The sequence below is a fragment of the Falco naumanni genome, chromosome 1, assembly GCF_017639655.2.
Source record: "Falco naumanni isolate bFalNau1 chromosome 1, bFalNau1.pat, whole genome shotgun sequence".
In the NCBI taxonomy this organism is placed as follows: domain Eukaryota; kingdom Metazoa; phylum Chordata; class Aves; order Falconiformes; family Falconidae; genus Falco; species Falco naumanni.
This window is the reverse complement of record NC_054054.1, coordinates 90,233,057-90,256,921: the sequence shown is the minus strand read 5'-3', so window position 1 is coordinate 90,256,921 and position 23,865 is coordinate 90,233,057. Positions and strand designations below refer to the sequence as shown.

Below are 23,865 nucleotides of genomic sequence, written 5' to 3'. Positions count from 1 at the left end.
GCACCCTGCTCTCAGAGGACGCATTTAGCTCAGCTAAGTTCTTACACTCAGTTCAGAACCAATGACTGTGACGCTAGACCTTGCATATGCTTCCCAGGTACACGCTGAGGCAATACTTCTGTTTTATTTCAGACTGAAGGTAAGTTACGATTTTTGCTGCCTCAACAAACCTCCTGGGTGATTAACTGGAGGTCATCTGGAGCATAAAGCAACACAATTAAATTTCTCACTTATTTTTGTGAATATTTTTGGCTGCTTAGGCTAAAATAACTTGCCAGATATTTGAAATCCAGCAAAAATTGGAGCCATTACATATCTGGAAGCATAATCACCACTGAAAAGGAATAAAACCAAAGCAACTCTTTGCCAAAATTCATCCTTGCTTGATTCTGTTTAATATTATAGGTGAATCTATCCAAGCACTTCCCACAAACATGACATTCTTCCAACAGTTGATGGATACTGAAAACCTTTTTGCAGGCAGCCAAAGTTGACGCATCTCTTTAAATCAGTAAGAGCATATACTACTTCAGCACTACCTTGAAGGATATATCAAACAACCTGTGCTCTTTCCTATACTTGAAGTAGAATGCCTTTAAGTAATTTATGAAGGAAAAACATCATTATAAGGACAAAGGAATCTCAGCTAAAATCCAAAGCAAAATAAAGTTTGGGCAGACAAAAAGATCTGACACAGAATATTTCCTCTGTGTTTAATAAATAAGGATTCACCACGAGAACAACTGCTGATTACATAGTGATTCAAGATGACATTAGATCTTGACCAGTAGTATATCCCAAAAACACTGAACTGCCTATTACACCAGTCATTGATGAGAAATAAAGAAAGGCTGAGGACAAGAAGGCAACAGAGATATATGCTGGGTTAGCATATATCTCTACTGCCTTCTTGCTATCTGGGTTAGGAAGAAAACAAAATTAATTGAAGCAGCATGCTGAAGCTGGGGTATCTCCTAGTTTACATTACTTCTGCCCATTTCAGTAACAAAATACCTCATTCTTGCAATCAGCAGTTCAAAAACAAAAAACATGCAGAAAAACTCTTGACTTAAAAAATCTAGTTGTCTTACTTGCCTTCTTACCCATCAGAACAGGATGGAATGTTTGTGAAAGAAAGATGTTTAATGTTTTCAGTTTCAACGTTATGTAACTGTCACAGGAACCAAGGAAAATACAAATCTATTACCAATATGTATGTTCAAAAAAGGAATACAGGCTTCTCCAGAGATAATTTAGAAATTGAAATTATTACTATTCATTTGACCTGCACAAAAGCACCAGCCTCAAGAAAAACTCTGAAGTAAACACTGTAACACAAACCAATTTTCCTAGCCGTGTTTGAGGAAGTACAAATCAGGCAGTGAACCACAACTATTTGAAGAACAAGCCTATTTCTGTATCACTGAAAAACAAGCAGGGAGCACAGCAGGCATTCAAAAAAGAACCACTTTTACATTAAGAGAACAGATCTTACTGAGAACTGTTCAGTAGTGACCAGTATGATAGCAGTTGCTATACTTACATGTTCCTCTGGGTAAAAAGGCTGCTATTTGCTGCCAGTTTATTGGCCTCAGACAATTCCACTATTCTCTGCTCCAGTGATCTAATCTTCGAATCCATTGCATTGATCATCTGAAACAGAGAAAAGTGCCTTTGAGACCACACAATAGAAATGATTATAAAAACAATGTTTAAAAAAGTCTGAACTTTTTCCAGAAACAAAAAAAGTAAAAAGAAACTGATCAAATGGCCAAAAGAACATTGCAGATGCAATTACTGGAACTATTAGAATGGCTTTTTACTGCTTTACTATTAGGGAAAGCAACCATTATATTATCAATGCACAAAATGATGGGTACACAGCAAGGTACGTGGCTACTTTTAAGGAAATATTCTCAAAGGTACCTTGAACTAAATAAAAGGGTCTTTTAAAATTAGTATTAATCAGTGGATTTCCTTCAAAACAGCTCAGCAGCACTACAAAACCTCAAAACCAAGATTATCATGCTTGAAATCAGTCTCAGAAAGCTACTTTTAAAATGCTTCAATTTCCAATTCAACTATACATACCGCCTTCTGTTCTGCCAGGACTTTACATTTCTCACGTGCTTCTTCCTCATGTCTTCTAAGCATATTCTCAAGTGCTTCCTTATCTGCAAGATCTTTCTTCATCTGATTTTCCAACACCTAAATGAAGACATTTCTTTTGTCTAAATTATATCTGTTTCACTGGGCAAAGGGCAAGCAGAAAGAAAATTATCAAGATAGAAATTTTTTTTCAAGCAACTGATCATATCTCAAGCAAAATTAAAGCCAAGATGCAATTGTATGACATCCACGGAAGAGCAAATTCCAAAAAAGAGCACTCCCTCAGTTATCTCTGAAGCTGAATTTAATGATGGAATTTTATGAAGACGTGAAGATACTGTAGATCATTTTAATTATTATTTTAATTCACATAAACTGCGTTCAGGAAATATTCCATACTAATGCAACAGACAACAGAAAAACTCTATACCCCAATAGTATAGTAGAGGAAGTCAGGAAGTGCACATCCTTTTTGGCTGCCCTACCAATATGGCTCAGAAGTATTTTGTAAGTTCCATAAGTATGCATGTGAAGGCAACTGAGACTCCATAAATTCTTCACATTGGAGACATCAAATAAAACGGCTAAGTAAAAGACTTCTTTTTGTGGCACGAACACCCTTCATTAGGAACAGGACTGAAGTAACTAACTGTTACCTTTTTGTAAAAATACATGCTACGTATGTATATATGTATGTTCAGAGCTTTAAATCAGTTGTTAAACTGAAGGTCATTTCCTTCAAGACAAGATTTCAGAAGCACAAAGCCCGGACACCACAGGATATGTTTTATAGTTCCAGTTACAAAAATCCCATGTCCTCTTTCACCCAGCTTCCTGATTCCTCCTACTAAACCCTATATCATATGTCCCTGTAATACACTGGCTCTCTTTTTCTAATCGCTATCCTCTTTTCCAGTTTTTATGTCATCACTTCTCCTTTCCCAACATCTACCTCTGATCTTCCTGCTTTCTATCACTTTCCTCTCATTACTGATTACCACATGCTTTGGTCTGCTGGGAAACCTTCTTTCTTCTCTTTTTTTCCCTTCATATTTCTCCCACAGAAATTTCTTTTCTCCTCTTAAATACTACATCCTCTCACATTTAAGCTGAAATATAGAATTAAAGTCCTAGGTAAATGTACTAGATTAAAATTGCCGAAAACAGATTATGCTTAGTGGAAACAAAGATTCTGACAAAATGCATTTACTGACTGACATACTGCAGGTTCTTTAGAAAAATCCTTAGGCAGCGCACATACTCTTATTTCCCAATTTATTTTTCCTAATTTTAGATGGTGTCTGATTCTATTTCTAACCATTTGTTAGTCTTATGCTACCCTGGAAAAGACAAAAACAAAGTGGGTGGTTTCTGTGGCTTCTTGGCAGATGTTACAGCTCCAAAAAGATGGAATTTCAGAAAAGCTCCAGTATTTGCTGAATTTAAAACTTGCAGGTAGGCTGTGTGAATAGTCATAGAAAATCATCAGTAGGAGCCGAGAGCTTTCTCAGGATGTGAGATCCAATAGCATGAAGTATTATTTAGTCAGCAATAGTCAAATTACAATAAACAACTGCCTTTCTAAGGTCTGACTTCAAATGCCACCTGTTTAAATGCAGTGCTAAAGACAGATAAAGTACAATGGCATGGACTAGAAGAAAAACTTATTCAGATTCCACAAGCTCTCTGAATATTTCAGTAGTGGTAAGCAAAAAGGCAACTCGTAAGACAAAGCAATCACAGCCTAAAGGCAACTGTTTTACCCTGAACTCGTTCTACCCACAAAAGCTTGTAGGAAGATGATAAGAAGATATTTTTACTTTGAGTTTTTCCTCATAGAATTGTTCCTTCTGCTTCAGCTGCAACTCCAGATGTTGTGCTGCAATCTGAGCCTCACGGTGCTTTTCTTCCAGCTCCTAAAAGCAGCAGAGATTCATATTCAGACACAAAGTAGTAAGTGCTGTGTGTATGTGTTACACAGGTATCAAACATTCATTCATTCTCTTTTTTAAGGCTTCACATTATAAAAATCCCAAGACCAGGGCTGTCATAGTAAAAAGAATTATAAGAGCTGCACATTATCAGTCTTAAGCTTTGCATATCGCTGGTGATACATCTACCGTAAAGCAGATATACTGCTAAAGACAAAGACTTCTACTTCCACAGTATGAATCTCCATTTCCCAGTACAGTATTCCCAAAGATGGGCCAAGGAGGTTTTGTGAAAACAAGCAGTTACAAACACTTCATAGCTGCAGTGGCATCACAGGAAGTTCAGATCTATTTTTAACAAGGTCTTTCACTTGTTTTCTCACAGAAAGCCTCAATAATGGGGCACTGCTGTCTCTGCTTTTCATACTACATTCAAAGAGTGGGAATAGTATTTACTTGGCTATATTTCGCAGACGGATGTTGTCAGAATAAATATTTAGAAATTGGTTGGAAATTGAAAAGTGCAGGATGCAATATACGTGGTAGAACATAGCAGAATATTTTTAATCTCTTTACTTCATATCAGATAGTTTGAACCATTCTGCTGTCTGACTATATTATATCTATAATCCCCTTTAAACAAGGCAACTCGCAAGAGTTTAACTTAGAACTTTATGCTCATTCATTGTCATATTTGCCATTCCAACAATTTCCTTAGAACAAAAGGCAGAACCAGGTCTGTCATGCACTACCACTGGATTGACTCTTGCAGAGACAAGTTCAGGTTCTGGGATGCATCCAGGTCTTCTGTCTGCCTTCATCACTGAAAATTTCCTGATATTTCTACTTTAGCTCTTTTCATATTCTCTTTGCTGATCTTCCTCATCTTGAAAACATACGAAGACTTTTTTGCTCCAGTAATTGCAACAGACCTCTCTTTGCAGAAGTGAGAATCAAAGAGGAGGTTCACCAAAAGTAGGTCATCTGCAGTGCCTAGTACCCAACACTTCTGCAAGGAATGGAGATTGCTGCTTTTTGCAATTGAAATATGTCTCCCAGCAACAAGAGGGACAACTAACCTCCCCCAGAAGCCCACACGTTTCAGGTCCTGGCAAAGAATCAGACAACCGGAGCAGCAGCAGTTTCAAAGCTACCAGCAGACTGCTCATACTGTAGCAGAAGCTTCATCAGTTTCTGCAGTGGCACTTAACAGCCAGTGTGGGCTTAAAAAGGTAACCTCTTACCATTCCAGTTCTCGCTCACTATTCTCTGTGTAGTGCTAACTCAAGGTAACCTCTTACCATTCCAGTTCTCGCTCACTATTCTCTGTGTAGTGCTAACTTTGCTATGATGCTATTAACAATGATCTACACTTTCAAGCAGTAATAACTTCTCTAACTTGTTTTCTTACTTCTTAATCAAGTCTCTACAGGCAGATCAACAGGTATTTCTCAGGAACTGCTAATTGAGTATACATGAAACCAATGCCTTTATTCAACAATTTCCACCTTATTCTATGCAATTCTATACCTTCAGCTCCCTTCCTACCTTTCTATACCAGGAAAGGTCAAAAGTCATGAGGGAATGAACAGGGTAGAAGTGGAGAAAAAAAAGAGTACTATTACCTTGTGCTCCCAGATGGAGCACTAGGAAAGACTTTGTAGGATTATTTCTTCAACAACTGACTTTTTTATAAAAATACTATTGTGTGTCTCCAAATTTCTGTCAGAACTCCATGGAAACTATCTATAAGAAGAGCTAAACACATCCCATGATGTAAAACAATTAGCTGATATTTCTGCATTCTCTTCCAGTTTTTCTTCCACAGAGAATGTAATCAAAACCAAGGAACAATCCCCAAATATACACAAGGGCTTATGAAACAATTCAAAGTTTTACACTATTTCTAAACAGAAAGTTGGCTTTCTGCACAGCAAAACCATAGTCTCCCACTTACCATGCACTCATGTTATCAAAACAATTTGAAAAAATCAGCACTGCTAAAGAGCTGATTCTACTTTTCTTGAGAGTGCTCTGACATTCTAATGCTGAAGTCCACTTATGCAGCTATTACCCAGAACAAGTATGGGTTATCTGTTGACTCGAAATACCATTATTTATACATTTTCATTTGGCCTTTGGCCTTCCTCAGGTGTGTCTATGCTCAAGATTGCTACCAATTAAATGTAGTCTTTCCTTTTCATATTGGCAACATAGAAAGAGAACTCATGAGAAACACAAAATTAGTATAATTATTTCGCTATGAAACCATGCTTGTGTCCCAGGGAAGTAAAAGTATTAGAAACACCCTCTGCTTGGTTCACTGTAGACTGACATACCAACTTGCTATAAAGTTTTAATAGGTTTAACAAGGAGAGAAACAAGAAATTGCCATCAGAGAAGATATGTGGGTAAAAATGGATTCCTGACAAATATCACCTTTTTTTTTTCCCCCAGACAGACAGTTTAGATAACTAATTTCTCTCTGCTTCAAAATGTAAGCATTTCAAGTAGATTTGACCTCTAAATTCCTTTGCAATTTAGTTTAAAAACTAGATATCAATGTTTCTATTGTTGCAGTATCCTGTCCTGAGAATGTTTCGCTTCTGAAACAATCATTAGGTAATTCATTTAAATATTACTAACTTGACTTAAAAGTGCTCCCACCGAGACAACTAGAATTTTAAAGCAGTATTAAGACTAAAGGTATAGGAGTGACTTTGTAACTAAAGCTTCAAATAGAATTTGAGCACTTAGGCATTCTCTAGTATGACTGGTACAAGAAACAATTCCCTTTATTCAACAATTTCCACCTTACTCAATGCAATTCTATGTCTTCCGTTCCTTTCCTAGCTTTTCTTACAAACTCCTACCCTTTATCTTTCATTTTCACCTCTACTCACCAGAATTTTTTCTGCCATCTGTTGAATCTGTTGAGATTTAGTTTGAATATCTTCCTTTAGACGGTTTTCTCTTCGTTCCACAGTCTCTAATCTCTTCACTTGATTCTCCAGAGAATGGCGCCGTTCCTGTAGAGCAATTATTAACTGCCATTTAGGCTAACCAACTCTGCATTATCACAAAGCAATGAGTAGCTTTTGGAAAAAAATCATCTGAAGCAGTCAATATATGGTAGTCTTTTATATTTGAAATCACCATCATGCCTCAAATCCCTTATGGTAACCATACGTCCTTATTGAGTCCTCACTGAAAATAAGAAGCCTCTCAGTTTTCTTCAGAGAAATATATGCTATTTAATGGATTAGTGTCCACATCACTTTCCTGTAAATAGTTACTACAGGAATACAGGCTGCGCACAGTCATCCACGTGAGGGTGCCTAAACTGAGACACATGCCAGTAACTAATTTCCTCTGGATAGACATTCTCCACTCACCTCCGCTTCAAGCAATTTCTTTTTTATGCTTTCATTAGAATCTTCCCGATTCTGCAGCTTCTCTAACTCCTTCTCAGCTCGCTCCTTTGCTTGACGGATATTCTGAAGAAGTTCGGTTGCCTCTGAGCTAGCTTTCACAGCCTAAAGGTCCGAAGACAAAAAAAAGAAAAGAAAAGGTATTATAGGAAAAACACACACAGACAAACTTGGTATGTGAAAAGTTCATAACCTCGAGATGGTCAACATTCTGATTGTTACAGAACTTTGGCCTAGCCATCTAAAATTAAGACAACCTACAAACACGTACAGGAACCCAAATTCTAACTTCTGTTACATAATTCCTTTTTGTTTCATAAAAAAATGAAAAAATCTACATGCTTTACTTGCTGTACTGCAAGTTTCTAATTGTCTCTATGTACTAGAAGTAATGTCTACCCGCAAATTCAGCTCAAGTTCTTGGAAAGAACTCACAAAACACTCTTACTAAAACACTGGAAGAATAACTCATTGGCCTATAGGTAATTCCTTGGAATTAATGAAAGGAGAAAAGGGGAGGGGGCATTAAAACATGACTGGTTTCAGATATGAGAAGTACTATTTCTACATACTTTTGGCCTCCTATTCATATTCTAGATCACTAACCCTTGAAAAAGCTCTCTCTCAGGAGATGCCAAGCTTGAAAAGCTCTCTCAGTGGACTATTATGACAACCCCTTTCTTTTCTGCTGAAAGATCCCAGTAAGAGAAGTTCCCTTACTCTTCGTACAGTGCCTTCTTAAGTGACAGACTGACCACAACTGCAAACATGCGATATTAGTACTTGCTCCAGCTTTCCATACCAGGAAACTAAAGCAAGGCCAACATGTGTTTTACTAGTAAGTTAAAAACATCTGAACCCTGTCTTCAGAAGCAAGGGCCTAGTGCATTATATACGGCACACCCAAACTGGCCTTTTAAATCAGAATTTCTCTACACTACTCCAGATCTGACTCAGCTTCATTTGTAAAAATAAACACTGTTGACATGTCTCAAGAGCTGAAAGCATATTGAGAACACCAATGATTTCAGATACCAGTTCCCACCCCCTTTTCCTTATCATCCCCCATGCTATGACTAATTCTATTTTTGAGGACAAAACAAAGCACACCCCTCCTCTGCATTAAGGTTTCATTGGAAAACCGCGTGGAAAATTCACTTTCACCACCCAGACATTACCTTTGTCAGCTTTTCCTGCAGCTCCTGGATTTTTGCCTGTTGCTCTGTATTGATCTACAGTTAAATAAAAAGATGGGGGGGAAAAGTGGTGTAAAACCAAAAAGAAAAAAATGCTCTCTACTTATGATACTGTATTCATTTTAATTCACTTCACAGAAATCTCCCTATAAATGCCACACACCAAAATGCTCCTTGGCAAATCTACTCCCATTTTACTAATTTCTGGTTCATTTCACATTTTGGTCACTGGGTTAATTGTTCAGTGTGAGAATACTCAAAATTCTTTTTACTTTCCATTTGCTGTTCTTTATTCATAAAGAAAACCCTTATGTATCACTTCCTAACCTAACTCCAAACTCACACATAACGGCCTATCCTTGCCTAGCTTCTGAACACAAGCCGTTAAGAGCAGGATATCCAAACATAGCTTTATATCAAATCAGGAAGAACAGTGAATCACATCAAGAAAAGATGAAAAGAAAAATAAAATAAAATAGAGAAGGATGTGAGGCTGTGAATGCCACTGACTAGCCAAAGACACTCTTGGTTTCTGTGCATAACATGAAAGACCCAGGAAGCAAACTTCAGGATGCTGAAGTAGCATACCTTCTCCAATTTGGAATACAACTCTCCTGCTTCATTTTTTCCTTGATCTTTAACCTGTAACTTAAATATAAAATATATAAAAGTCTCAGGAAAAGTTGTAGTACACTCGTCTTCTATCCAGTCATCACCTTATGCAATTTAAACACAAGCAGTTACACAAAGTATAAATTACATTGAGTGTACAATTGAAAGATGTTTTTAGTTGGACAAACCATGCTGGTCTTTAGAGGAGACACACACAATGTGCGTGTGTGTGCATGTAAAACAGCACTAGAAATTCAAGCAAGCATCAGCCTCCTCTCCCATGAAGCCTAAACTACCTTTTGCAATTTGTTGTGACATTCAGTAGCTTTACGTTTGAATTCTTCAGCTGCCAGTCGGGACTCTCTCAACTCCGATTCATAAAGATCACTACGCCTGCGAGCTGAAATAAGATCCTCTTCTAATTGATTCATCATCAACCTCATTTCTTCTACTTGAGCTTGATATTCCTGTAGTTGTGGTGGAACGGAATGAAAAGGGATTATGCTTTAAAGTCAGCAGGGGAAATACCTGGAGCAGCAGATCCCAGAATACTGATTGTAGGCAAGAGCTGCATTTAAAAATATGTGGAAGAAAAATAAAGTACAAAACAAAACAGTAAGAGCTAAATAAAATAACATATCCATGGTGTTCTGGTTTGAGTCTTGCCATTCTCAAGTCAATACCTGATAAAGTCAAAATACTGACTTTTTGAAAGTGGCTTTACTGCAGAAACACGCACATACATCTACATACAAATGATAAAAATTACTTACATTTCTAATTTCTGAAACAGAAATGTGCCTTTGAGTTGATGTCTCTACTAAATGCCCAGATGCTCCCTCAAGACACAAATTCTCAGGCTGATAACATGACAATTACCACAGATCTGCACAGCTTGGGTAAAAGGAAAGAAGGAGAAGCAGAGGGGTAGCATACTGTGGTTTCTAGCCATCAGTCATTTCTCTTGACAGAGTTAAGAAGGATCATATTGCTCTGTATGGGAGACAGCCTAAAATCAAATATTAACTTTAAAAAATTGTCTAAAAATCCATTGCCCATAGAAGATATTTGCCTATATGATCAGAAATAATGATTCCCCATGCAGGACACTACAAGATAGGGCATCTGGATGGGGAAGGTGGGAGAAGAAAAGAACATTTGAATTGACTGTCTCAATGCGATGGGGTATTCAAACTGAGACTAGCTTGTGAGATTGCTTCTTGTATCTTCTCTGGAAATAAAGAATTTAATTGTGTTTATTTAGCATTTACTAAGTCCTGCAAGAATACATGTTATAAAATTACTCTAAACAAAAAAAAACCCACAAAACAAAAAAACAAAGTATTTTTTATGAAGCTGAGAACAAGTAGAAAACATGCACACCCAGAGCTAGGAAAGATTATGAAGGGCTGACAGTGGAGGAGTCTATCCTTCTTGCCATTTTAATATCTTGCAATATGCCTGACTACCCCCATATTCAAAAGAGTAACTGTCTCATGACAAAATTGGGTTTGTCATCACTTCTTCCAGACAACCAGCTGTCTTTAGTTAGACAAGTGATTGCATGAACACTGACCCTAATGTCAGCCCATGATTCTCTAGCAACATGGAGAGCTTATGCAGATATTTAAAGCAGCTGGGCCTTTAACAGATTGCTTTACTATCTGTTACAGAGAGCATGGCAGAATGGCTCTTTGGTGTTTAATCCCCAAATCGATTCTCCAGCTTGTAAGGCAGACAGGGGACCTACTCTTTCCAGTTAGTCTCTCTGCAGATGACCTTATTTTCTTGCTGGAAAGAATTAGAGCCTTACAACAAGTCAGCATACATGAACTCAAATATTTGTTTCATACAGATACATTTGTGAATTAAAAAGGCAGAATGGTTTGAAGGAATACATGTTCTGCTCAGAAATCATGATTTGTTAAGACTTCCTAAAATACTCAGCTTTTATATCAGCAAACACTTGACCATGGAATTACAGCTATGACTACAGTTGCCGTTGTGAAAATGAGTGTTTGGGAAGGGAGGAGAACAGGGAGGGAGAAAAGAAAGAAGAAGAGATCATTAGTAATATTTCAGTTTTTCTTGTTCCTTCATGTCTGCAAGACTATCTTTGACTATATCTCATGATCAGGTCTGAAGAAACAGACCACATCATTCAAGGTGACACAGAACAATACCTCTTGCATATGCACTAGTCATCATTTTAAAACTATCAAGATGTACGTAAGTGCCTATTAACGGATAGGCAAAGCTCAGAGCATATACCTGAAGCAAATCACATCAAGGCAGCCACACACAAATGAGTGGGCCTTTCAAAAAAATATAGATCCTGATTTGTTTCAAGTGGTGTCCATTCATATGGGTCTTCATCAAGTAACAACCAGAACACAGGCTTAGTTAAAAATAAATAAAAAAAAAACCACACAAAAGAAAAAACAAACGCTCCAAACAAAGAATAAACCCAAACCACTAACCCACCATTCTCTTCCATTCAAGTACCTGTAGGTTGAACCTACAGTCTTGCCCTGAAAATACCAAATATCTAATTATTGGGTTTTGAAGATTCTGATTTGCTGTTAATTTTACTCATTCTCTCTCAAGCTTCAGGTTTTTAACAGCAAAACTCAAAGGAACTCTTTCATCTCACCTCCCAGTTCCCTCTAACATAAAAATAATGATCCAAGTATTTAATGGCTGAGATCCACCTGCTGGTATGAGTCAGCAAAAACATCTCTGCATATCTTGTGGTGTTCTTGCACATAGGTTTCAGAAGACCACCCCAGATATGAAAGTCTACAGGATATTCCAGATTCACTTGTTGACCTAAGCAGCATTTTCATGTCATCATGAATCTTCACAAGTGACATTAAGAGATTCTGGGACAAAACATTTGATTAAAAATTACTTGCATTATCTTTCCTCTGTTACATGCATCTGTACTGCCTAAGAATCTATTGATATTTAGCATCACCAAAAATACATTGCAATATTTAAAGCAACTTTGCTAAAAAAGCACCAGAACACAGAGGAATGAGTTTTATATCCCTTGTATTACATAAAACCACCATCCAGAAGAGTGTTGTAGAGGTCTATGGAGGCCTGCTACATCCAGAGGGTTGTTTTTGCATTTCATTACTTTTTACATAAGAGCTGTTTGTGTCTGGAGAATTATTACCTAGATTTCTGGGCTTTCTTGTCTCAAACACTATGAAATTAGGCAGTTAATGTTTGTAAAGTGCTTTGAGGATGAAAACCAAAAGATAATTGCAAAGAATCATTTGAAAATTTCAGTTTCTTTTTCTCAATACAAATGTTGCTATTAATTCATAAAACTGAATGGATTCTGTCTTGTAGATCATTTTAAATCCTAAAAATGTCTACATTTGTCACCACTTTTTAATCTAATTTGACATTTTTTTTCCTTATGAACAACCATATGGATTAATGAATTTTCAACGTTCTTCTGGTGGAAAAAAATTATTTACTTTGCAAACAGATTAAATTTGGAAAAGAACAGTTAGGCAACACAGAGTCTACTTTGAAAGAGCATTAAGCATTTTAAATAGTCAGATAAGAAAAGGGGGGTGGGCAACCAACACAAAATTAAGGCTAGCTCTGTTCTCTCCCAGGTGAAGATTCATTAACGTTGTGAAATTTGTATAACTTGACCATTTAAAATGGACAGTTCATTTCTAATGCAACATATTATGAAAGTATTGCAACTTCCTCCCAAGCTGGTTTTATAGATAAAGTACTTCCAGGACTAGAAAAACTTGAAGTTTGGAGTTTGTGCTGACTTGCAATATACACAGAAGTGTAATTTTGTTGCTTCCCATTTTGTTTAAAAAAACATGTGGAAACTCACAGATTGGGAGTCATCACAGCCTACCAACAGAAAACATAATCTTGGCAACAGAGCTGGAACACGCCAAGAGTGCCTATTTGTAGGCAGCCACTCTGCTCCCCAAAGAAGCAGGTATACCTGTTCTTTGATCTCTTGCAGTTTTCGGCTTTGCTCTCTGATATCATGAAGTAGCTGTAGTGCCTTATCATCTTCCTGAGACACCTCCATCCTTGCCTGCTCCAGGCTTCGCTTTAAGCTCTGCAGAAAGCAAAACGTTCAATACATAGTCTTTGGTTTTTCAGATGGCTGTACAATAAAGATCTTTAGCTCTACAAATGCCTTGACTGCAGTGAGGCATCACACAAAAAAAAAAAAACAACCCACGAGACACCAATGATGGAACCCTAAAGAAATTCACAACCAGTGCTGCTTCCATCTGGACAGAAGCAGCCCATTCTACAAACACTGTTTACTACACTTAAATCTTAGTTTGAAACTCTTACTTCTTCACATCAGGTTTACAGACAAAAACCAAACAGAGATCACAAAAGGCATCCATTATTGACAGCATTTATCTATATTTTATCTAGCACTATTAATACACAACCTAGATACAATCCTTCAACTTCATGTTACTAACAATTCTGTTCATTTTTCTGCTTGCTGTTCAGTGTGTTAAATCCCTTAATCATCATTAAACTTCTATAAAGAACAGAAGAGCTGCCTCTGTATCTCACCACACACCTTACCAGCAAATTTTAACAAACCAGTGGTCCTCCTATCAACTGTGTATTATACTTCAACAGAAAGATAGAAACTGAATTTTATTTACCTAGTAGCATTTGGTATAGGAAAATCACTCAGCCCCATTTTAAGATCTACTTCCCAACAAATCCACCCATCAGAAATGCTTTTCAGCCCTCTTGAAACAGAGTACTATCTGGATTTTGGTTCTCGGTACAAGACAGGAAACAGAATACTACATCCAACCGAAAATACAGAGACTATTCACTAGAATGAAAATATCCTCAGTGGAATCTTGCCAGGACAACTGGGCAGACATTCCAGCTCCCATGAAAAATGCCAAATGATCTTTGAAGGCATCGGTTTACAGCCTTATTTTTATATTCTACCTGAAAAACAGCACCTATCCTAGCATCATCCCTGACACTATGCTGGGGAACTGCATCAGTCTGAACTCACAATACTACAGACAGAGGCAACACCATTGTTTCCTAATACTCATACTTGTCCTTGAAGACTTCTCTCTAGGTACTGACTAGGCCTCATCGTCTTCTGGCTAAGAAATCTGCAAATCAAACCCAAGCACGTTCTAGCACAGCCAGTAAGACAAACAGCACAAACAGCTTCAGCAAGACCAGGACAGTAGGTACTCCTGTATGTTCTAAGCACATGACCATGAAACAAAGTTTGAATAAAACTATCAAACAAGCCTCTGCAAACAATTCAGGGCTCCGCGTTCAACAAATATCATCTCACATATTATTTTCTCTCCATCAATACCCCACTGAAGCCATGATGGAAGAGAAAGGGAAAGGCCACCAGATTTCAGGCCTTCAGAGCTGAAAGAGCTGGTGTAAGGGCTCACACTGCATTCTGTGATATAGGTGGCCAGGTCCTGCTCCAGGAGGGATCGCTGGGTCTCAGAGGCTTTCAGTTCCACCTCCTTTTGGCTAAGTACAGCCTCCACCTCTGACACTCTCCGGTGCAAGCGCGTCATTTCCTGCTCCATCTGCAATAAATATCAAGAAGTTATAAAAGGGGCTTCAAAAGCTTTGTTAACTGCTACTTTCAGAGCTCTGTTTGTAAGGAATTTGTCTCCAAGAGACTTCTAGCTATGTTTCTCCAAATGGTGTTTAAATTCCAATACCATTGTCTCTGCTCCAGGAATGCACAGTTCTTCTTAAGGACAAGTAGTAAGTCTAAGTCACCCCATTCATTCAAGCTGCTTGTTCATATTCAGTCATTCTTCGAACCCCAGTTAGCAAAGAAGACACAATCATTTTTCACCTGACTTGCAGAGATGGGTCACTTTAACCTTATCCCAAATCCATGCTGGACCAGAAGATGGTTTCCCCCCATCTCCTTGTCAGGAGCAAATGGTCAAATCCAGAACAGAGCAGGGAGAAAAGTAATCGAACTCTCATAGAAGTCTCAAACAAGCAGTAAGTTTTAAAAGACTCCACCAAGTTCCCTTTATTGGAGCACAGCCACTGTTACAAGATGTTCACCATAACCAGTGATATGACAACAGTTATGTAAGTAGAAGCTGATGAGTTAGGAAGAGAACCTCAGAACAGTACTGCTGTAATTGTGCATATCATGAAGAGGCACGGCCTGCAGGAAGAAGCAGTCGTCTGTGTCACGCTGAGAAAAGGACTGTTTAAAATCCAGAGCCACTTCTTGTTAAGATAAAAGTATCTAGAGCAACAGCATGGCCTAAATTCATCTCCCTTTGTATTGGACAGGAAGCCACCTCACTGAAGGAAAAGCACTTTGCCCACCACGAGTCTGGATGATCAGCAGCATCTGACAGATCCCTGGACATACAGTGGTTGCAGATTCCTGGAGCAATGGAGATGGCCAATCGCATAAATAAATACCTTGTGACACTTGTCCTGGACCTCTTGGAGTTCTTTGCTCTTGAGAAGAAGTTTCTTTTCCATGGAGCTGACCTTGGCTGGAGAATCCACACTTGAAAAAGCAGATCTAAAAGAGCAAAGCCAAACAGCACATGAATATAGGCAAAAGGTACAGAAATCTGCATTTATGCAGCCTTGGTAAAGTCACTGGGTACTTACTCATACCGGGATAAAAGACAGGTGCAGCGATCACAGTCTAACAGCCATCATTTCAGATCAAACATACCATAAAACCTGATGACAGCATATCATTATCAAATAATCCATGTGTACTCCTGGTTACAATATTAATATTTTCCATCAGTGGCTTATGTCAGAGTGCAAAACAATAAATCACAGCAACATTTTTGCATAACTTGTATGGATTTATAAGTGTAACAAAAACAAAACAAAGTCAACGTAACCATTCAGAAAGATAACAAATTTTCAGAGAATTGCTTTATATTTTGTGCTTTAAACGGGCTTTTAAGTTCCCATCAAAGCATAAAAGCTCTAAAAACTTTAACGTGCCATAATTTGCATCACAGGAAGAAGGGTTTCATATCCTTAGTTACCTTCTGTGAATCAAAATTGAAACTTTCTTATACCAATTCATATGATACCTACAAACTCAATCAATATCAATATGATTAGTCACACTGCAGAACTTCAGAGTTCCACTTATAAGTAATTTTTTTCATCAGACACAACTTAACTGTACTATTCAAAACAATGCGACTCCAGAAACCTGGGGAAAATATTTACATGTTCTTAAGCTTTCTGCCTAATTGGGACTCAACATTTAAGAAGTTTACTGTTTCTGTTAAGTCTAAATTCATTCTAGAAAAGTATAGGAAGCCACTCAATATTTTGGAGCATATTTTTAGTGTTTTGCAGTCCTAAATATATAATTTCCAACCAAAAAATTAGGCACACACATCAAACCATAATTTTAAAAATCACATTCTCCCTCACAAAAAATGATTCAAACTAGATATTTAAGCAGTTAATGATAGAACGAGTGTTAACTGATAGATGAAAAAGCAGAAGTACAATGAAGGTGCTAATAAAAGATCATACAGTCTGCCCACACATTGCTTTCTGCTTCTCCTGGCCACAGTTTGGTATACAGCCAGTTATCCCCATGGAGAGAAATGAGCTTTGAGCAGCTCTCTGCATATAGCCATACACCCACACACAGCAGCACAGTCTCTTCTTAACACCAAGGAAAGTTTGATTCCATCACCACCATTTTTCTGAGAAAAATCTACTCCTTAATCCAAACAGATATGCAGGATAGTCACAAAGAAAAAGACACATGGATTTTTATGAAAATGCTGCAGCAACATATCTGTATCAAAACAGACCTTCATTACCACCACCTCAAGCAGTCATTACAAACACTGTTTTGATATTAGCAAACAAACGGCAAAATCCACCAATTCTGCCTTGAAAGGTCAAATATTAATATTTCTTCAGAAACCTGATATGGAAAAACTTAGAACAAAGAATCCTGCATGTCAACAATGCAGATATGATTAGCACTTAATAAAAAAAATATGCTAAAACTGAATGCTTTTTAAAGCATTCCTTTAGTCCTGGTCCAATCAATCCAATCCATCAAATTATCATATTTAAAAATCAATTTATAAAGCGTGTCTATACTCCTACAGAGAAAAGGAAACCATCTGAGGAAGATGCATATTAAATCCTGTAACAGCTGGGTGTACAAACAAGGCTAAAAATGAATAGTTGAGAAAAGCAGTCTAAAAATACAAATTAAAGCTCACATTAACTAAAAAAGAACTAAGGAATCTGCTTTAAAATGTTAATCAAATATATGTAAATAGCTGCAAATGTGTACCGAGACAAGTCTGAAAATCTTTTTATAATAAAAATTCAGCTTTACAGGTCTGAACTGTACTCGCTAAAGCAATATTTCTTTTTAATTATAGTTTCAACATAAGCCATCACCTTTTCACTTTTATTCTTTTCATATTTGAGGCATTACCTAAGAAAATTCTAGCCAGTTCTCAGAGACCTGGTTTTATTGGCTGCTTCTATTTCCCCTCCCTAAAGGGGTTTAATTTTATTTGTTATTTTTGCTCATTTATTTTATTTGCTATTAAAAGAATCAGAGCCTAATATTACAGGCACCATTTTGCATTTCAAAAGCCTCTCCTAGCAAGCCAGCTTAAAGCATCCATATGCATTGCAACACAGGAAGTAACAGGACAGATTCAAGCAAGAAGACACAGCGCTCTGCAAAGACGCGTTGTTCAGCCAGGAGTGACGGAATGGGACAGAGCACAGGAGACTTGCACTGACAAAAGTTTGAATTTCATTAGGTGACTGTAGAGGGAGCTGCTCCTCAGGGTTGGTGTCAGTTTTGTAAGGAAAGAGAAGGCTACAAACTAGAACTACAATCTTTCTTCCTCATCCCTGTCCAAAGGGAGGAAGAAATTCCTTAAAAATATATGTCCTGGTGACAACAATTTTCCTGCCATGGAAACAGTACATCTTATCCCCAAGTGAAGCTGATTACAGTTAGCACTGGACACACAGTTTTTAGGAGATATCCTTTTCCCAGCAATTCTTTCCTGTGTACAAATTATATTAGAACAACGTCATGAATATCCATACAACCTTCAAAGTATCAGAAAGGGGGCAAACAGAGGAAATCAAGAGAAATGGAATACTGACTAATCTAATAAGCCTTGTCATGGTGATATAAGCTCTCAACACAGCATGACAAGGTGGAAAATACCCACATTGCTGGGGCACTTACATTCTTCCTCAGTCAGCATCCTCTCAGTAATTAAACACATACAATCCAACATCAAAAGTCATGATGCAAAGCCATCATTCAGATTGATACCAACTCAGAATATTTCATTTAATTAACTGCTACATCTGGATCAAGTCTCCTAGCACAAAGAGCAGTTTCTGCTGTTCCCTCTGAAGTGTGAAAAAAAGACTAACAAAAGGTAAAAGCATACATCCACAAGAATATTGCAATAAAAGATTAAAAAAAAAACCAAAGTCAATTCTACAGTACCAAGCGCTGGCAGCACTAGCTGTGCCAATTTATTTTCAAAAGCAGCACTGCCTGCATGACTAAAAAACAAGTTAACTTACAGCTATCTAGTGATTTCACAGCTAGATCAGCAATAGCCTCAACCAGCAGAACTATCAGCAATGGTGCTAGTTGTGTAAAAGCTCCTCCAGTCTTAATGTGGCTGAGATGAAGAAGGAAAATGTATTAGTACAGGAAGAGCTGTAAGATGATTCTGGGGTATCAAACTCCTGTCTTGACCTCTCTCGTGCATCATACCTCATACCCTCCTTTGTCCTTTTATGCTGCTCTCATAAACCCCCAACTCACCTGTGCTTCTTCCTTCTCACAACAATTGACACCATCTGTCCTAATCCTGGCCCCCACACAACATGCCTATAATCTCATCCCCCATCCATCATGCTCTATTCTTTTTAGCATTATACTCATCTGTACCTTCCACCCCCTCGTAAATGCTTGCTCAGGCCTAAAAAAAACCCAACCAAAAACAAACAGTGATACCATCAATCTGTGAATAGAGCTAGCTGAAGCAAAGCATATTTTTGGTATGCTCATCCTGTGCTTCCTCTTTAATCTATCTTTGGTGAAAGAGTTTACCAGAACCCAATACACTGTTGGAAGAAATCAGTAATCCTTCATTTTGGAAGAATGGCCCATTTTAATTCTCAGTATTCTATAATGACAATCATTAATTTATCAAATTCAAAACCAAATAAATAAATAAAAAGAAATCTTGAAAAATACCAATTCGTAGGAACTTACAGAACTATTTGGACCATCTACCAAAGCCTCACAGACCACAGTTCAAGAATTAGGATTACCATTAACATATTCTGATAGATAATTAAAAAAAACCAAACCAAACCCACATCAGCAACTGAGATTAGGTACTAGTCCCACTGTCGGCCTTGCCTGTGAATCATACCTCTAGGTTCTGGTTTAGCAAGTATTTTATATTAACCTAAGTTTTGTATCATAAGTAGTCAGGCCCCTTTAGCATCTTACTCCCATCTCAGAGAGGACAGAAGCAGGCAAAAATTTACATCATAAACTATTTTTTAATTAGGTATTTATTTTTTTATTAGGTATTCATTTTTATTAGGTATTTTGGTGTATTTGATTAGCCCAGGATTCACAATGCATTTATCTTATGCCTAGACTAGGCTTCTGCTAGTCACCTGCAAATGACAAGAACAATTTTCTTTCGCCACTTGATGCATATTTCTGGCATCTATGGTTTTTTCTCCCTTGTTCTAAGCACTGGAGATCAGCCAGTTAGGGACAGGAAGTAAGGTGGAGCTGGCTTTTAATGGAATTAAACTCTCAGTTGCCTGTTACCTTGTCACAGTCACACACTCACAGCCAAACAAGCAGCCAGATTCGCAGTCAGACAGGCATTTCTCCCCATATCAAGAATTCAGAGGCCATGACGGGAGAAGGAGTTAGCTAGTCCTTCTCTGCAGCCTGATCCCAGTTCTTAGAATTACACAGGAGATTTATTTAACAAACACTTTGCTAGTACAGGAACATATGACATAAGCAATGCCCTTGATTTCTCCTAATTGCTTCCTACAACACATTGTCATGCCTTTTGCTCTTTTGTTAAATCTTACACTTGTTATAGGGTCAAAAATTCTTTCCAAAACTCATGGTATGGGGCAACACACAGAACATTTGAACTCAATGGACCCTTCTAAACTATACACTGACTATATAATTTTTGGCAACAGGTCTAAGTGACTTAGGTGAACCCTTCTAACCCTAAGTGGTTGGGAGAAAGAGGAGAATGGAAAAAGATAACTCTTTTATCCTTCTGTCCTATTTTTTCATAATTGCCTTTTTTCTTAAGTATTTGAAATTCCTATCTCAGCTATGGATTCTTACTGTCCAGTGAACATGGGCAACAGAATAACCCTAAACTTCGTAGCTTGACAGTGCTGAAATTAAAAGCAATGAAAGTTTCAAGGACCTTATTAATGGCACTCCGCAGTTGCCTGGCCTAACTATGAGCAGCACTAGAGGCATTAGAGCTATCATGCTGCAGACACAGGAAAACAGATCTGCATCACTTAGCAACCATATGGGTGAGACTTTCAGAGAAAAGATTTTAAGAAGAAAAAATCTGGACTGATAAACTTGATGACTTAAAACCTTCCAGACAAGGCATCCCAGGGTTCACAACAGATAAGCTTACTCCCCATTTACTGTTCTCTTTCCCATCTAGAATTTGATTTTCAAGCTTATGTGGACAGAAACAGTACTTTATTTCCTCAAGTAAAACATACACCACACAATATTTTATAAGTAAGAAGCTACCTTTATGACAAAATGTTGCAGTGATACTAAGAATAAACTAGTCACCGCATTATTTAAAATAGATCTTCAAGTCTCCATACACTCTTTGCCATATTTAAATCACCTTTGCAGAACAACATGCAAGTATTTACTGCTAAAATTATCGAAGTGCATTTATCGAGATCTCATTCAAAAAAAGAAACCACTAAGATCTCCTTATATTAAAATTATTTTGGGGGAAATTAAGTACATGATGTCTTTCTGTTCCAGGCTCAGGAAAAAAACAGGCCACATTAAGCATTACACATTAAGAAATTTTACTTCAGTCAGAATTTATCCAGAGCACATTATACCCCCTCCCAGCTATTACCAGAATTCAAATATAATTTCAATACGCATTTTCGGTACTAGCTCCACAAAGAAAGCATATCAATCAATCAGCTGTATCTATATTACTTTTCAGCCTTCCACCTCCAGCACAGTTACACGATTGTTCCTGAGACTTTACCTCACGCTTGTCTTCAATTCTAGTCCTGGGCCCCGATTACATATACATTTTTACTATATATATATGGTCACTGTCGAGCCTCTTCTGATACATGAATGGTCATGTAGCCTTGAGAGATGGAGTGCAGTTCCCCATGCAGAAAAGACAACACTAAGTTATTTCACTTCTAAATCAAGGTAGATTTTATCCCCAGGTGTTTTATAATTCTGCTAACAATATTAGATCATTTCACCAAAAGAACACTTGTTTTGGTTTTTATGTCCTCTCTCTTCCTTCCTCTTTTGTCATAAAAGAACTCTGCTGAGGAGGGACAGCCGAAGATTCCCTTTTTATTACTGGCATAACCATCATATAACCTTGATTCACAGTGTGGGCAAGATCAAAGATGTCAACAGTATCACCAGGTTTGGCTACATACTTACTGCAGAGCAACTATCACAACCAATACGACAAAAAAATGAAAACTTCATTAAGACAGATTGACAACGAAGTCCATTACTGGAACTAACTAGCAGCAACAAATGATGGTTGAGACAAAAACACAGCACCTTAGTGCATTGAGTCACTAACCCAGCTAAAGCCATTGCATTCCTGAGAGGCCTCATGATATGAGGTAAGGACTTCTCAACTTAAGGTACTGTACCAGTACTTTTTCAATAGCCCTGTCATCAGAAACTAATCACTCACCACACCAAATGCTTTATACCATACTATTTATATTATTCTTTTTCCCCAACTCTATTCTCTCAGAAAGCACGTTTTCTTTCAATTGAAAACTATTTTTTCCAGATCTTTAGCTCCTTCCACAAACACTTACCCTGCATACTTCATCTGAGTCTCCAGTCTCTTAACACACAATACAGCAATGTCCAGTATTCATATTTAACTTGACCGAACGGCACACAGTCAGCTGCCATGAAGCTCCTTCTCTTGTTCACTGACCCATTACTGCACATTCCAGATTACGGAGCTCCATTTCTGTGGATCACTGATTCAAGCCTTACACATCCCCAGCACTTGGTGCCCACTCTCTGACCCAATAAAATAACAACCACCCCCCTCCTTTTTCCATCTCTGAACTCCTCAGTATTCTCCTTCTTTCAGGAACCTGCAATACCAGAAATGCAATCACCTACTGCTCCCTGGTTAACAGCAACAACTAATTCAAAGTATTTGAACAACCATTTTAGCAATAACTGGTTTAGACTCAATCATTCCATTCCTTTCCCTCCCTCTCATCCCAGAAATAATTACAGAACGGTAGGACATGTACAAGCCACAGCAGCAACAGATAAAGCCAGAAACTGGCAGTTTCCCTAAAGCAGAGTACAGGCCAGTTAAAACAGCTTTTCCCCACACACACCATCCTCACTGCAACAAACCTTCGCATTTTTCCAATGGTCCTATCCACCTAAGCAATAATTCCTACTTACTCTGATCTGATCCCTAATGTTTTGATGAATGAAAACCCCACAAACGGCAAATCTTCACCCGAGAAGCCTGCTGGGTTCAACTGGCACGTAGAGGATGAAACCCGCGAATTCTTCTCTGGTTCATCAAAATTTGAGGTGTCATCATCAGACTTGAGTGTAGGAACGAAGGGGGGAGGAGCTGGTGAAAAAAAGCAAGAAGAAAAGACAAAATTCAGCTACAGTTCACTCTGCAACAGTCCCACTCATTCAGTGCTTGCAATGGCACTGCAGCTCCTGCTTTTAATCTTGCTAACACAAGCAGACTGAGCTGCTGCTCTCAAATCGTATTACAGCAACAAGAGATTAACCCTTAAGCTACCAACATGGCTACCACTCTGCAGGCAGAATGTCTCCCACGTTGATTAAACTGGGGTTTAGTCTGGGGACTTCAGATTGTTGGGTTTGGGGTTTTTTTTTAAACACATATATTGAATCAAATCAAAGCACCAGGGAAAGAAACTCATTACTGTAATATAGCTAAAAGTAATAACAGTCTGATTCATCTAGAAAAATAAAATGTCTCCAACCTATCCAGTTAGTGACACTACATGAGAATGTACCCTGATCCTTTGCTAGTCAGCTAAGGGATATATCTACCCTTTAATACTACCAAGAACCCTCACAGCACGGGCTTCTAATCAACAGCAAACTGGTTTTTCTCCTGGAATAGTCTAATGAAATATAGCTACTAGAAGGTAATTGGTCTTTAGGAAGGGAAGAAATACCAGTAAAATTTTATTTCT

General features: G+C 37.9%; 1 protein-coding gene across 11 annotated transcripts in view; it reads right to left on the bottom strand.

The window, feature by feature from the left end:
- CIT (citron rho-interacting serine/threonine kinase) overlaps nucleotides 1-23,865 on the bottom strand; it is a 73,789-nt gene that overhangs the window by 34,579 nt on the left and 15,345 nt on the right. For 6 of the 11 annotated variants that reach the window (XM_040605584.1, XM_040605576.1, XM_040605643.1 and 3 more), the window contains exons 10-21: nucleotides 23,084-23,261; nucleotides 15,754-15,859; nucleotides 14,739-14,882; nucleotides 13,268-13,387; nucleotides 9,576-9,746; nucleotides 9,256-9,315; nucleotides 8,650-8,703; nucleotides 7,436-7,576; nucleotides 6,944-7,069; nucleotides 3,930-4,025; nucleotides 2,092-2,208; nucleotides 1,544-1,653 (exon numbers count right to left, since the gene is read on the bottom strand). In XM_040605584.1, the coding sequence (XP_040461518.1) occupies nucleotides 1,544-1,653; nucleotides 2,092-2,208; nucleotides 3,930-4,025; nucleotides 6,944-7,069; nucleotides 7,436-7,576; nucleotides 8,650-8,703; nucleotides 9,256-9,315; nucleotides 9,576-9,746; nucleotides 13,268-13,387; nucleotides 14,739-14,882; nucleotides 15,754-15,859; nucleotides 23,084-23,261 (1,423 nt within the window). The remainder of the gene's footprint in view (nucleotides 1-1,543; nucleotides 1,654-2,091; nucleotides 2,209-3,929; nucleotides 4,026-6,943; nucleotides 7,070-7,435; nucleotides 7,577-8,649; nucleotides 8,704-9,255; nucleotides 9,316-9,575; nucleotides 9,747-13,267; nucleotides 13,388-14,738; nucleotides 14,883-15,753; nucleotides 15,860-23,083; nucleotides 23,262-23,865) is intronic. The other 5 variants (XM_040605595.1, XM_040605661.1, XM_040605615.1 and 2 more) reach the window with 1 other exon arrangement.